Source organism: Aulonocara sp. 'chitande type north' Nkhata Bay, linkage group LG11 (genome assembly GCF_057382095.1).
Source record: "Aulonocara sp. 'chitande type north' Nkhata Bay isolate Kocher_YH1m ecotype deep benthic linkage group LG11, A_spYH_male_GT1.1, whole genome shotgun sequence".
Classification (NCBI taxonomy): Eukaryota; Metazoa; Chordata; class Actinopteri; order Cichliformes; family Cichlidae; genus Aulonocara; species Aulonocara sp. 'chitande type north' Nkhata Bay.
In genome coordinates this window covers 3066160-3082764 of record NC_141354.1, presented here as the reverse complement: position 1 = coordinate 3082764, position 16605 = coordinate 3066160, and the positions used below count along the sequence as shown (strand labels likewise).

Below are 16605 nucleotides of genomic sequence, written 5' to 3'. Positions count from 1 at the left end.
GCTGATAGAGCAGGGCGATGTGACCAAAAATATTTATCACGATATACATTTGAAAATTTGTGATGACGATATAAGTGACGATATAATTGACACAAAATACTTTACAACTCCACAACTTTATTAGTGCAAAATCCATCACTGTATTTTCACTGAAACAAGCAGCTGTTATTTATGTGCATTAAAGTTATAAAAAAATGTAACAGTGCAAATTCCTCGCTGACAGTTTAACCAAAAGGCATTTCCAGTGGAAACTGGCCGACACATCCTCAGCATAACCATGTATAATATCCACAAAACTTAAAGAGGTTATACACACACAATATGGTAATATTATGTTGAAGCACAGTACGTATCACTCCGCGAGGCTCCGCCTACGACAGCCGTAATGCTCCAACAATCCATCAAACGCTGCGGCTTCGTAGCTTAGCAAAGTCGTACTAAAACATTTGACAGATTTTCGAGCGCCGTGCACATAAAATGGTTTCGAGGTCAGTAAACACAACCAGAGTTCATACATAAGGCGCACGGGGTTATAAGGGGCGCTGTTGATTTTCAGAAAAAGCAAAGGATTGATTTTAAGTGCGCCGTATTTTCCAAACAACGCGGTAATAACGACGGCCCGCTAGCATGCGCTACCAAAAATAGTGCTTTGTTGTGTGTCTGACGGACGAAAGCTAAACCAGTTCCACACCAGTGAAGCTGCAGCATTTTTACAAACCAGTTCTGGTTCATGGATTCATTCAACGATCCGCTTTCTCCCTTCTCATTCGCCGCCATGCTTTTTCCGCCATGTGCGTATGAAAACAAAGGCACTGCGCATGCGCGTTTTACCCATATTCTATCGCCATATTTCATTTTCTTATCGTTGCCCAACATTATACCGGTGTTACCGTGAACGGTATGATATGGCCCAGCCCTAACTGCAGACATACCCTTTGCAAAGAAGTCAAAACGTTCCTTCCAGCTCTTCCTCCTCCAGCATTAACGTCTTTAACTGCAGAACTGTCTATTGTCTTAATATTGGTTTGCACACTAGGATGAACCACAGACTGTATCTAAAGGTTGGAGGCAGCCACCGTGCTATTACCAAGGGGAAATCTCTAGAGCTAAAACATGAGCCGTCGCAGACACAGAACACAGCGCAGTTCCTTTAGTGCCACTCAAGAGTGGCTCCTACAGAGAGTGGGTCTCCACAGGGTTAAAATGCATTAAAAAGCATTAGGGCAAAACAGCTAAAACAAGACACGAAAAACACTTTAGCCTCCGAGGATAGTTTCCCCCTCTAACATGCACAAGATCCCCAGTTTGAGACTGTGAGGAAACACAAACCCAGATAAACAAGAGAGCTGTGTGAGGAAGGGCACGCAGAGTAAAATCTGTGCCAAATCAAATACGCAGATCCATCCGCCGTGGCAAGGCCTTGGACAAGAGGAGGTGATCAACAGAGCAGCTTTCACTGCACCTCTGAGCTGCAGCTTCTGTCTGTCGGGAGTTTAGAACGAGCAGCTAGCGACAGGGATATGTGCCAAACATAACATCACGATATTTCAGAGGATTCTCACAATAAATTTGGGTGTTATTAATTCGACAGCATAAACACAACAGGCTGCCTTGAAATATTTGATAAAAACTTAAAAAATATATATGACACATGTAACTTTTAGTGGAATAGTTTATTCAGCAGTGTATTCAAGTATGAAAATAAAAATTCTCCCTCTGTTCTTTGAATTGAAAAAGTCAGCATAAAACATAAATAGTATTACAAAATAAAATCCATCCATCTTCTGCTTATCCGCACCGGGTCACGGGGGCAGCAGCCTAAGCAGAGAAGCTCAGACCTCCCTCTCTCCAGCCAACTCCTCCAGCTTGTCCGGGGGAACACCACGGTGTTCCCAGGCCATCTCTGCAGCGTGCCCTGGGTCTGCCCCGGGGCATCCTCCCTGTGGGACCTGGAGGCATCCTAGTCAGAGGCCCGAACCACCGGTTCCTACAAAATAAAATCCACTACCGAATCTAAAATGTGTGATCCTCGGGAAAGTAGCTGGTCTCACGGTTTGAGGCGCACAGCTCCCACCTGCTGTTAATATAGTGCACAGTCAGACTGAGGTATAGTGTTCTGTTCTGTACCTGCTTTGATATCCAAAATCATTTCCCAAACAGGGAAGTAGCTGCTCTTTTGGGGTTTAAATCTTCGTCTGTAACGCTTCCAGACAGATTTGCCTTCACCTTCACAACTTAAATAACTTTGTGCTGCATGACCCACGTGAGCGCAATCCACTGCTTAATGGGGTGACGTGTTTGTGCCATGAAACAGCACATGATGATAGAAGTATATGATGTGAATAATATCATATGGCCCATGCCTACGAGCACTTTCTCTGACAGCGTCATCAGTCTGTCTCACAGCAGGTTAGAAACCAGGACCGAGGTCAACGGAGCATCGCCGGCTTCAGCCAAGCCGCACCTGTCATCTTATAAACATGCAACAGCTGCTGTGCTTGTGCGTCCATGTCTCGAAGCAGCGCCACATACATTTAGGGAGCACAGGTCTGTGTGCATGTGTGTGAAAATAAATAGCAGTTCAAGGCCAAACCCCAGCGTGCAGTGACACGAGGCCTTCACCTTTACTCTGTCTCTGCTGTGCTGCTGCTTTCACAAAGACACACTCACAGCATCAGAGAACAGACTGGTTACACTATCGTTACCTGCACCTGCTCGTGTGTGTTTGTGAGTGTGTGTGACATAATGAAGGGTTGTCCTTGAGCGACCAAAAGCAAACAACTGAAAGGAATATAAACATGCTGATTACAGATCTTCACAGTCATGTGACTGTGTGTGAGTGTGTGGTAAGAGTGGAAAGACCTGAACGGCTTATTATTTTCCTAGAAAGGCCACAAACAGCAGGGAGCGGCTGTGATCACTGAGACAAAACCACACAGGGTAATAAGAAACATGGCAAGCTTAGCAGAGCTGCTTTGCTTTTCTTTACTTTTTGATACACGTGTAATGTCACAACATTAAAATATTCCCTGCTCAGGCTTTAGACCGTGCCTATCACACTGTGATCATTTTAACATCGTATAAAAATGTCATAATAGAATATCACTGCTATAGCAACACCATGCATTTATTTTCCCCTGTCGGTGCAACGAGACAAGCTTGGGCATGTCTGAAAGCAAGAGCCATGTTAGTGCCTAAAAAGGCAGCTTGTTGTGACTCTATGCAGCGATCTCCTAAACGCACCAGGCGATGCCACCAGCTAACAGAAAACAGCAGTGAGCAACAACCAGGCCCCGTCTCACAGTATCCCAGTAGATCACCTCGCAGCTTCATCACCATTTTTCTGGCACCTTCCACTGGAAAAAGATCCCAGTGGAGAGATTATATATCTTATCTGGCCTGGGAATGCTTCGAGATCTCCACTTCCTGAGAGCGAGTGATCGTCTGGAATACCCTGCTGCATTTTGAACCCAACTTTGGATCAATGGAAGAAGACGGGTGCATGGACGCATGGCTGTAGGAACAAAGACAGATCGTGTTCATTGTTTGCATTCCTGCGTTAGCTGACAGTGTTCTCCATATTGCAGCAGTCTGCTCAGACAGGGACCATCACATGACTGAGAGACAGGAAGACAGAGAGGAATCAGTCCCAGCAGAACAGGAAGTGGGCTTACTCAAAGAGGAACTCAACTTGGCCTGAAAGCACTCAGCTGAAAGGGAAACACCGAGCAGTGTTGGTATGAGCTGAAATGTGTTCAGACTTAGAGAGAGAAGAAGTGAGAAACAGGCCTTTGTCAAACAAAGACATGGCATGAACACACCAGAGATGCTGCTGCACTACGCTCACTGCGCTTGATGCATGTTAAACGTCACTACTGTCAGGATCCTGAATCAGGAAATGAAAGTGGGTCATCCATGCTGTGAAACGAGTACGAGATGAGGTTTTGTTGTGTGTAAGAAGAATGCTCTTATAAAACAGACACGATCCCTGCTGCTCTCACTACACTTAGGCGTTAGGGCTGGGACAGACTTGCTCACGACCACGATGCACATGCATACAGCCAGGGCGGCAGATCACAGAACAGTCTGCGTGATTAACTTCTGATTTTGCATGAAACAAAAATAACTCAGAAGTCTCAATCAAGTCAAATCTCAGCCAAACCGATTTACTCAGGAACAAATAAAAGACTGAAAAAAGCCAAACAATAACATTTTTAAGTTATCTAAGTGACTCATATATCGTGTTTAACCTGAGTAGCAAAAGACGGCGGTGGGTTGTGTTCACAAAAATTATTTAATATGAAGGCAATAGCAGAGTGTTACAGGCATCGCCCTAAAGCATGTAGCCTGATGGGCGGTGTAGTCCGTGCTGCAGGGAGAATGGACTGCCATACCCGTGATGTGTCTGTGAGCGAGGAGGGAGAAAAAGGAAAAGTACGAGCTGTCACGGAGCAGAAACGGGAGCTGGAAGCATGTAAATATAATAATAACCACTGCAGCCAAGAAGAGTGCCTGACGAGCCCAGTTGTAAGTAAGCTATTAAGACTCGGCTGTACGCTGTGTTCATGTTTTCCTCTGAAACAATAAGTTTGGTTGCAGCAGCCTTTCAACGCCTCTCTCTGTCTCTCGCTAGCAAAGTTGAGCCAGACAACAAAGCAAAGCTAGTTTTCAGCTGCGAGCCCGACATGAACCCGACGTATCAGCCAGAGGTCCCCATACTACGGTTCGGAGCCGCGGACCTGTTTTATATACGCGCTGAATAGTTTCTATACGAGATCGCTGCAAAAAGTGCACCCTTACCTAATGTCCACCTACTGTTACTCATTTATATTAAGATTTAAACATTAGTTGGTGTTGGTATGGAGAGTAACCTTCAGTAATACTAATAGATCACACAGCAATAGTACATTCATGTAGCTGTAAAAAGCATGATAATATGTTAAGTAATCCAAAGTGTTCAGAATACGTTACTCTTGTTGAGTAACGTAACGGAATACGTTACAAAATACATTTTAGGGCATGTAATCTGTAATCTGTAGTCTCTCAAAGTATAATAGGGCTGTGCGATATGACTAAAGTCTCATATCCCGATATGAGACATCTATCGTCCAATAACGATATAAATCACAGAAATGTAACATTTTCTGTAAACTCTGTGAATCTCGGGCAGCTCGACCTGCGTGAAGTGTTTCCAGCTGTGCGTCATGTAGCTGGAGTCGAGTTTTAACCGATGCATGAAACGATACATTTTTAGACATAAGTTGTAACGGCGCCGTTTCTTTGTGAGTATTTATTACACGGCGTGCTGCGGGGGAAAGCCTGTTCTAACGTTTGAGTCTAAGCTTTATTTTTTAGCACCTGGCGGCTCTTTTTTAATTCTCATCCGTAAATAATCTGCATCTTTCACGTGATTCGGTTTATTTTGAAAAGTCTCAGCAGGATCTTGAGCTTTATTGTGAAAGGTTTATGTGGAACATAAACATGCGGACACGCGATGGTGTTACCGTCGTGGTTGCTAACCACAACACATAAAAAACAGGCGCTTGTCCGTCCGTGGTGTGGTTATATTAAATATAAGAGAAAGAGAGAACTTTAAGAAATTAATATAACCACTACAGTGACCATCAGAACCATGAACAAATATTGCCGTAAACAGTTTATTTTGCGACACCACGAAACAAACAATGTGTAAAAAAGCTGAAGCGTAAAATGAAACGATAGACGTTTTTATATCGTCATCCGATATATATCGTTATATGGAACAGCCCTACAGTATAACATTTCATTTATGCAAATCATTGCATTTTGTTTTTATTGACATTTTAAACAGCACTGGCTTTGCATCATGGGGGGGGGGGGGGGGGGCAGAGTTTTTTTTGTGGATTCCCATGATCCACTCCTATGGGTTTCTTTTTACTGGTATTTTTATAGTGCCTATCAACTCTTAGCTGTGCATGCTTCACTACAAGCCTCATTAGTGCCTTCTATGAAGCAGTCATGAAGCCATTCAGTTCTTAAGTTGTTATTTATTTAAGAACTTTCTATCTCTAATGGATGCATTGGGGTTCGGTATTTTGCCCAAGGACTTTTTGACATAATGACAGTAAATGGCCTGCATGGCCTGCATTTGTATAGCGCTTTTCTAGTCCATAGGACCCCAAAGTGCTTTACACTACATTCAGTCATTCACCCATCCACACACACACATTCACACACTGGCGATGGCAGCTACATTGTAGCCACAGCTGCCCTGGGGCGCACTGACAGAGGCGAGGCTGCCGGACACAGGCGCCACCGGGCCCTCTGACCACCACCAGTAGGCAAACAAGGTTAGTATCTTGCCCAAGGATATTTGGCATGCAGCCAGGAGGCAGCCTGGGATCGAACCACCGACCTTCTGATTAGTGGCTGACCTGCTCTGCCACCTGAGCTACAGCCACCCCCAGTAAGACAGTAAGAGCTGACCTCCGACCTCCAAGCCACATATTTCCATCGTTCCTCTTTATTTTGTATTCTGTTGCTGGGCTAACACACAGAGGCAAACACCATTCACACTGGTTGTCAAATGGTGCTATATAAAAAAACTGAAGTGAACTAGAGGTTAAGTCAGTGGTTCCCAAACCTTTTTTGCTAGGCCCCCTTTTGTTTTACAAGAAAAATGTTCTTGTGCAGGTGAAGCCAAAGGGAAGATTTGCTTCATCATATTTTCTAGTCTTTGGCTTGGAAGGAAGTTGGTTTGGAAACATATTTGGCGATGCTTCATCTCCTGCTTTGCGTTTGTGTGGGAGCCCCGTCAAAAACCTGTCCATGATGCTAGCAGTGTCCAAGCATTTTACACAACCTAATGCGTTTTTTAAATTTTCATACCGTGCCCCCCCTGCAATGGCTCTGCGCCCACCCTAGGGGGCGGGCCCCACACTTTGGGAACCTCTGGGTTAAGCGATTAAATGATCATTTAAATGTAGGCAATGCTGTTACATAAAGTGAGTTTTCATGTTTATTTTGGAACAGTAATAAGATCCTCTCAGCTCAGAAAACCAAATTAAGAAATCTATCAAAACAGATCACCATTTGCTGACAGTGGCAGCAGAGCACATCTGTCAAATCTGCAGGGAAACATGACTGCATCTCGTAGCTTCCTGTAACTTCACTGTGGGGAGTATTTTACAAGCCCATACTCATGTTTAGCAGAGGAAACAACAAAACATTTCCCCCAGCCACACTAACTGTGGCTGTGATATCCTTAAATACAGAAGAGATCTCTGCTAAATGCAAGGAGAAGCAGCCCTCAGGCAACCACAGCTATGTAGTTTGGGAAATATTACATGAAGATTATACTAAATTTCTCAGACTGCAGGAGGAAGAACCTGTTACATAAGCAGGGAGCTGACTGGCTAATTCATATAAAAGTTTTTTTTAACGTTATACTGATGATCATCTTGAGGATAATTATAAGCCTTCTGGAAGGAAGAGAGTGACGTTATTAAGCTCACATAACTTCAGTTAGGTTCTTTTAGTTATTTCAGTCTGACAGCTCTATTTTGGTTTGGTACAGTTAGTTTAATACACATTTATGTACATGATCATTAGAAGTCAAAGCAAGAATCAGGCTGCAGGAACTCTTGTTTTTTTTATCTATGGGGTGGAAAAGTGACATCTTATAAGCGGCCACCTCAGCTAGGCTTATGCACTTGAATTGTGAGAGGTAAGAAAACAGAATTCAGTTTACTGAATCTGCAGTCTACTGACATCTAGTGGTGACATTTTACGCACTGTAACTTTAAGAATCTCTGGATCTTATTCACGAGTGATGAGAAGCTAGTAGAGAGGTGTTGCATCAGCACGTGTAGCGTTCAGATAGCTGCTCTGCTCTGTGTTGGTACAGGGCATTGAAGATGATAACAGTGGGTGGATTATATTCTTAAACTTAGTTACAGTGCTTTCAGAAAGACATCTACTGTGATAAAGTCTACTCTCCACCGCTGTGTAATCAATTATTGTAAAAGTAAATGTTATCAGGAAATGATCAGACAGGAGAGGGTTTTCAGGAAACACTGTTAAATGTTCAGTTTCTATGCCATATGTTAAAACAAGATCTAGAGTGTGATTAAAGTGGTGGGTGGGTTCTTTTACATTTTGAGAGAAGCCAATTGAGTCTAATAACAGATTAAATGCCATGTTGAGGCTGTCATTTTTAGCATCTACATGGATGTTAAAATCACCCACAATAATTATTTTATCTGAGCTGAGAACTAAATCAGATATAAAGTCTGAGAAATCAGACAGAAGCTCTGTGTAAGGCCCAGGTGGACGATAGATGATAACAAGTAAGACTGGTTTCTGAGTTTCACAGCTGGGGTGGACGAGGCTAAGCATCAGGCTTTCAAATGAATTAAAAGTCTGTCTGGGTCTTTGGTTGATTAATAGGCTGGTGTGAAAACTTGCTGCCACACCGCCCCCTCGGCCTGTGCTTCGAACACGAAGTTCACTTTTGTTGCTTATGGTCATTATAAGAGGCAGACAGTCAGGGCCGTGCAGAGAGGTTTAAAGGGGCGGGTGCTCAAAGTTAAAAAGGGGCACATTGAACCAGGCTGAATAACAACAACACACATTCATCAAGAATCTAATATGGGCAACAAGGCAAAGCAAACGTCGCCGATGTTTTACCTGATGGGTACATGGTAAATGGCCTGCATTTGTATAGCGCTTTTCTAGTCCTTAAGGGCCCCAAAGCGCTTTACACTACATTCAGTCATTCACACACACAGGCGATAGCAAGCTACATTGTAGCCACAGCTGCCCTGAGGCGCACTGACAGAGGCGAGGCTGCCGGACACTGGCGCCACCGGGCCCTCTGACCACCACCAGTAGGCAAACAAGGTTAGTATCTTGCCCAAGGATATTTGGCATGCAGCCAGGAGGCAGCCTGGGATCGAACCACCGACCTTCTGATTAGTGGCTGACCTGCTCTGCCACCTGAGCTACAGCCACAGTACAATGTTGCTGTTGAGGGGTTGCTGTGGATAGTGCTGGAGGGCAGGGCTGTGTTGATCTGAGACTGTAGACATTAAAAAGTCCATAGGAGAGATGGTAGCTGATTAAACAAGTGTCATGAGATAATAACAAAATGCAAAGATTGGTGACAGCGCTTGGAACCATAAGGACACAAAAAACTGTGAGAAATAATTTAGGCTCTGCCTGTGAATCACTCTTTGCTTCTCTTCTTCCTTCCATCCCATCATTTCATATATCACTCTCCACTTGCTGTCTATCTGAGAACAAGGCACAACTTGCTATTGCAATAAACTATAATCTAATTATCCACACCTAACAACTCCTGCACTTAATCTATAATAAAATGATGACAGAAAAATGTTATAGCCCTGCCTTTAGTAGCCTCACACAGCTCCTGCTGTTTCCTCCTCATGTCCTTACCAGGCTTGTCTGGACAATGTTATATCATGAGTAATATTTTTTTTAAAATCCATCTAAATAAAACACACACATGCACACACACACAGGGACATTTTAGACCTTCTTCAGAATACTGTATATACTATGGGCATCATGGTGCTGATCCAGAATCCTTACATCATTATTTATTACTAGAGCTACAATAATAAAGCAATGAGGAGGGGGAAGTAATAAATATGAAATAATGTCATTATGATGATTCCATTTGTTTCACTATCCACTCTGTGCAGGGGCAAAGCTTATTACATGTTTAAACTGTAGAGATACAATCATTTTACTGCTGTAAAATCCAACTTTTGTCTTATTTAAAATATAAATCTAATATAATCTGCTTCTTAATGTATTTTCTTTAAAATACAGAGTGTGTTTTTTAAAATATTATAATAATGCATAATTATGTGGACATGCATATTAGATCGTTTTTAGTGAAATATAATCCCTCCAGAAAGGCAGGAAAAGCCCGGAAACTTCCTTTAAAACTAAATATGTTCCCTAAAACGGTGACAGAGCTACAGACCCATGACAGCCTTACACAGGCAGCCAGCAGCTATGACCAGCACTACCTGTGCAGTTAATAAAAGGACAGGTAATGTTTGTCGCGCTGTTGCACACACAGCACGCTCGTTTGTTTCAGTTCGTCAGTTGCAACAAGACATCTTACCAACGTGTACGTAATAAGCTAATACTCCTGGGTGCTACACACTACAGTGCACGCTGTACACCTACTTACTGGTTGTGTCGCATCAGTCTGTGTCTCTGAGTTAACTTGTGTTTCTCCTGCAGCTCCAGACCGCTAAAAATGCGCGTGCTCTTTGTGAGCTCGTTCCCGGCTCGTAATCAGCGCGTTCTGCCGTCGAGGGCGATCATTGGTTAAATGTGATCATGTGACTGATGCAAGCCAGATCCTTTTATTTAGCAAAACTGTGATTAATAGTTAAATATTATTGCTGAGGGGCACAGACAGGACTCCGCACGCACACACACATAAAAAAATAAATAAATTATTTTTAAAAAAGTTGCCTCAACAAAAGGGCACTTTGGGCACCCATCGGGAAAGGGGCGGGTGCTCAAGCCCCTCTAGCCCCCCCCTCTGCACGTGCTTGCAGACAGTAGAATGATCCGGTACGGTAAGTTGGCTGCTAAGTTGTCAAAAGGTGTTAGGCAGTGAGCGTGCTTTGTCAGTGTCACAGTCAGAGCCACTCCTTAGTCATTATATCTGCTGTCAAAACACCGAGACGGCTGATAACGCTCAGGTCAAGGCTTTAAAAACAGGTCTTCACTGACCAGCAGGTAAAATCATGGTGCCTACTTGCATCTTCTAAAATACTCATGAGGCCATAGATCATCTATTATACTGAGCTCTAGGTAGAAACAGAATGTGGCAGAGGCTGAAAAACTGGGCTCAGCCTCAGACGTTAAACGAGGAGCTCAAACACGCACAGGGAACTTGGACGTGGGAGTCATTTAACACACAGAATCTGCTGTAACTACACAACAAACAGGCATGGTTAAACTCAGTTCAAGGCACTTTTGTCTACTTTCAGATTTCCCCTTATTTTGCCTGTACATTGAAGGTAGCCATGAGATTCTATAAAATGGCCTAAACACTCACTGCAGAGCAAATACATGTTTTGATACGACGGTTTTGTGTGCTGAAACTCCAGTGTGAAATCCAAAAGGCTGCCTGCCCAGAAATGGGATGTGTCTACTAAGAACAAGGGTGTCCAACTCCAGGCCTCACAGGCCGGTGTCCTGCAGGTTTTAGATCTCACCCTGGGTCAGCACTCCTGAGTCAAAAGATTAGTTCATTCCCAGGCCTCTGGAGAACTTCAAGACATGTTGAGGAGGTGATTTAGCCATTTAGATCAGCTGTGTTGGATCAAGGACACATCTAAAACCTGCAGGACACCGGCCTGCGAGGCCTGGAGTTGGACACCCTTGTTCTTAGTAGACCCATCCCATTTCTGGGCAGGCAGCCTTTTGGATTTGTCCTTGATCCAACACAGCTGATCTAAATGGCTAAATCACCTCCTCAACATGTCTTGAAGTTCTCCAGAGGCCTGGGAATGAACTAATCTTTTGACTCAGGAGTGCTGACCCAGGGTGAGATCTAAAACCTGCAGGACACCGGCCCTTGAGGCCTGGAGTTGGACACCCCTGACTTAGACCCTTCATAACTGCTTGTTCTTCTTATCTAGGGGAATTTTGCATTCAGCTACAGCATACTTTCAAATGCTAGTATATGTTGTAAAGGCAATAAAGGAAGTCCTACCATTGTATGTCACTCTGGGTTTAGTTAAACACAACACAAGGTGAAGATCCATCTCATCTGAGGCCAAAAACTTGGAGCACACAGGGCACTTGAAGCCTGGAAGAGAGAAAGACACCAGCAGTGAGTAAAACATGGAAGGTGGAAGATGAGAAAAAACGAATGTGCAACAGCATTAAAGTGGCAAACACTGAGTCTTTTCTTCTCTCCTCACTCAGCACAAGTTGGTGATGTGTTGTTGCATTTCATTTCCACTTTGCCCAGTGCTGTGAAAGAGACTGCGAACACTCTTTTTCTGCCCAGACTGGGTAGAATGCATTGCTACAGCCAGTTCTTGACTTTACTGCAAAGAAACCTGCACTAGCAGAAGATTTCACCTAATAACGCATCACCAGACACGTTTCTGCACTAGATGACCAGTGTGTTAGAGCACACTGTGATGGTCGGTGCACCTGATTATTAAAGAGGGGGTTGTAATCTTTCAGCAGTGACATATAGTTTCATACATTTGATTTATTTCTGTGCACAGACTGCTAGTTTTCATTACATCACTGCTCCCACCCAGGATTTAGTCCAACCTAAATTATTGCACAGACATACAGACATCACTGTTAGACTTTTACAGATATTTAAAGGCCATCCTTTACAAACACAGTAATAATACTGAGTTGTGGGAGTGACCTGTTTTTTTCTTGTTATTGCTTTTCAGTTGCGGTACCAGAATGCTGCAGCATCATATTGTGGATGTATGAGTGCTGTTTATCTTTCTCTGAAAACAGAAACAAAGGTTTGATAAGACTGAAGTTTCCTGGCGCGAACACTAAAGCGGTAAGCTGAGAGGAACAGAAATGCTATTTAGAGCTCAGGAGAAAAGCACAGTTACTGTAGGTGATAACTCAACAGATAAATGAGTCGCAAGAGCCACACATGTATTTCAGTAATAACCCCCACTTAATAATAATAATAATAATAATAATCATAATATTGATGGAACAAAACACTATTTGAAATAGCGAGGCCAATTGTTTGTTTGAGCCATGCACCGAAGACATTTGAGTGTGAGATTAAAGGATGTACACGAGGAAAGAGTTGCTTTGCGTCACTTTGTGTGATTGGGTGAATGAGGCATGTTGTATACAGTGCTTTGAGTAGAGTAGAAAAGCGCTTTATAAGAATCAGCCCATTTACGATACAAGATTGTTTAATTATTAAGTAGCCCTAAATATCTATTCTCAGTTTAAACTGTGGCTTTCACATGTGACGACGGCATTTGTAATTTGTAAAAAAAGGGCAGCAAGGTGAGAGAAAAGCTAAAGCTGTGCTGGACTTGCAGCCCTGCTCTGTTTCCCCCAGTGTGAATGTAACACCAACGGAAGTTCAACTGAAGATTGGCTAAACTTCTGTGTAATATCACATGGCACCATGAGATAAGATGGTGCAGAATCAAAGAAATGTTTCTTTATCCATGAAAGTGGTTACATGGTGGCTTGGCAAAAAGCCAAAGGCCAATTAGGAAATATATATAATTCCCCTCTTGCCCTCTTCAAGCTCGGGTCCTCTACCAGAGGCCTGGGAGTTTGGGGGTCCTGCGCAGTATCTTAGCTGTTCCTAGGACTGCGCTCTTCTGGACAGAGATCTCACATGTTATTCCAGGGATCTGCTGAAGCCACTCGCCCAGCCTGAGGGTCACTACCCCGAGTTCTCCGATTACCACGGGGACCACTGTCACCTTCATCCTCCACATCTTCTCGGGTTCTTCTGTCAGCCCTTGGTATACAGGACTTTCCTAACTCTCTGCAGGTATTTGGTGGTTGCAGCTTTCCTAGCAGCCTGTTCGTGGTTCCCATTTGCCTGTGGGATTCCCAGGTACTTGTAGCTGTCCTCAGTGTCTGCAATGTTGCCTTCTGGTAGTTCGATCCCCTCACTTCTGCCTACCTTTCCTCGCTTTGTTACCATCCAACTACACTTCTCCAGTGTGAATGACATCCAATGCCATTGCTGTAGGTCCTAGTGGTGTGCATGCGGGAATCGATGTCTCGGGTATGGGCAGCTTGCAGGTTCCCTTAGTACTGCCTTGCTCTTGGCCTCTAGTCTCCTTCTCCGTGGGGGGTACTCCTCCTTGTGGCTGTTCATCTTGTAGCCATTCATCACTGCTGCCATAGTGTAGATCAGCTGATTAGTCTCAGTGATGGTCGCAGTAAGGATTGTCCGTGATGCTGCATTCACATCTTCTAGTAGACCTTCAGAGAGTACGTCACGTAGCCTTGGTAATTGGCTACGGAGGGTCCAGGCTTCCAGCTTCGCCATGAGCCTATCTTTCAGTACTTGGGACTTGGTACCCAATCTCGAGTGGGGGTGATATTATCACTCCCCCTAACCTGATGTCCTTGCTCCCCCTTGCTGTAGCATTTGTGTTGCCCCTCAATGATCTGAATGTTGGAACACAGTGTTTTGCGGTCGGTCTCTGGGCACAGAGGATTCCAGAGTTGATGGGATTATTTTTATGTGGTGTATACAAATGCCAGGTGACTTCTGCTGCAATCAAACTTCCCCTCTGGGACAAATAAATGTCATTTATGTGCAATATGTGAACTGTATAGCAGTGACAGCAGTGTTTACACACAGACAGCCATGGATTCAATCACTAAATGTATTAATAAATGATTAATCAGAGACAGTTGGAGGCAGATAATTACATAAATTATGCTGCATACTGTACATCACACTCCCCACATCCAGTAATTATCCCTTTGTTCCGACGTCCATCACAATCTTGCTGTCACAATCTCAGTGGAGACAGCAAATTCTGCAGTTTCCTGTCACATTGCAGATTTCCTCCTCCACTATCCATCAGCAGTTCTGCAGCAGGGGGCAGAGTGTGACATATCACAGCCAGGTGTGTGTGTGTTTGGAGCTTCCTACAATGTTAAAATCTGTGCAAAGGATAAATGGATTAAGGCAGGCAAAAAAGAACACTGTTTGCCTGACCTCACAACACATGCACAGTGTCATCTTTTAAGACCTGCTGGCCATATGCTGACAATTAGGCATGTACAGTCTAGGTGTGTCTATCTGAAATGGAGAAATGCGGATGGATCCAGCTCTGCACGGCTCCACCGCTCATTCTGAAAAATGCTCAAAGCCCGAGCTGAGCCCTCCCTGTGAGGCTGCGATGACTCATCCGCTACTCTATATGGGCTGCTCTCTCCACTACATTAAATTGCTGCACATGTCCTCGTGCGTGTCTTTCTGAGGTCATACCTGCTGTTGGTCGCATTAAAACTCTCAAACAATATGCCTCCTAGTATGAGGCGCACACACTGAAATAATGACATGAGTGTTATTTATAACCCCGTCCGATCTGCATCTTTTACTTTCCTGTAAAGTGCTGCAGTCAACAAAGTCACATGATGTGAAACATCTGTTTCCTCCAGATAGGAAGTTTGAAATTTCTGAATTCCCCAAAACAAACCAGAAGAGAAGTAGAATTTACATATATATATGTATATATGAAAAATCATCATCATCAAAGGGTGTAAAACAGCTCTAACACGTTGTTTCTGCATGCTGCTCCTGCTTAAAGCCACAGTACAACACTGCTGTAATACGGATGCCTGTAAATGTTAGTTTGTATGCTTTTTTCTTTCACTATCGTACGATATGTTTGGGGAAACTGTTCGACTGCTTTCTCTGATGAAACCCTCAAACTTCAGCTACTTTTCCTCTTTAGTTCAAATAAGACTGGATGACTTTGATCTTGAACACCCCCCCCACCCACCCACCCACTGTGAAATATTTTACAGTGGACCCATTAGGCTTGACCTTTTTTGTTACTTTCACAGAGGTGGATGTTCATATTAAACATGGCAACATTTCAAATAATAAAGCCAGTGTACAATAATCCCTGTGAGCTCAGGCTTCACTGTTTTTTCTACTCTTGACTCTCTGTGATGTCAGAGAGAGGATAGCCTTAATCAGCTTTGTGTATCTTCTGTTATAAAGTCCTGATCTGTTACTAGTGTTTATTTAAAAGGTTGCATTTGTCACTGTGAGGAAGCTGCTTTATATTTAAGGCAACATCAGGCTTGACAGAAAAAATGCTCAAATAACTTTAAATAAATCCACCCAAGAGTCTTTATTTTCTGAATTTGTGCATTTACCTTATTGACTTAATAGATTTGCTCTTGTGTTATCACAGCTCAGTGTTTCTCCTGTAGCTGCTCTCCCTCATGTATGTGAGGTGAAATATGCCAGGTGAGGTCAAAAACCGACCAAATGTTAAGTTACACTGGCTGCAGTTAAGGTGTTGTCAGAGCTTTGCAGTTGTGTCATTTGACTTGACCACAAACATACAGTGGATGCAAAAGTATTGGGCCCCCTTGAACTTTCCCACATTTTGTCTCATTACAGCCACAAACATGAATCAATTTTATTGGAATTCCACAGACTGTAGATGTGCAAATCTTTGCCCATTCTTCTTTGCAAATCAGCTCCAGCTCAGTCAGATTAGATGGACAGCGTTTGTGAACAGCAGTTTTCAGATCTTGCCACAGATTCTCGATTGGATTTAGATCTGGACTTTGACTGGGCCGTTCTAATACATGGATGTGTTTTGTTTTAAACCACCCCATTGTTTCCTGGCTTTATGTTCAGGGTCGTTGTCCTGCTGGAAGGTGAACCTCCGCCCCAGTCTCAAGTCTTTTGCAGACTCCAAGAGGCTTTCTTCCAAGACTGCCCTGTATTTGGCTCCATCCATCTTCCCATCAACTCTGACCAGCTTCCCTGTCCCTGCTGAAGAGAAACCCCCCCAGAGCATGATGCTGCCACCACCATATCTGACAGTGGGGATGGTGTGTTCAGAG

At 43.6% G+C, this 16605-nt stretch overlaps 1 protein-coding gene across 2 annotated transcripts in view; it reads right to left on the bottom strand.

The window, feature by feature from the left end:
* znrf2b (zinc and ring finger 2b) overlaps positions 1–16605 on the bottom strand; it is a 51669-nt gene that overhangs the window by 8245 nt on the left and 26819 nt on the right. For both annotated transcript variants that reach the window (XR_015131437.1, XM_086310200.1), the window contains exon 2: positions 11747–11842. Coding sequence is in view for 1 of the 2 variants with exons in the window: in XM_086310200.1 (XP_086166326.1) it covers positions 11747–11842 (96 nt within the window). In the remaining variant the exon portion in view is untranslated. The remainder of the gene's footprint in view (positions 1–11746; positions 11843–16605) is intronic.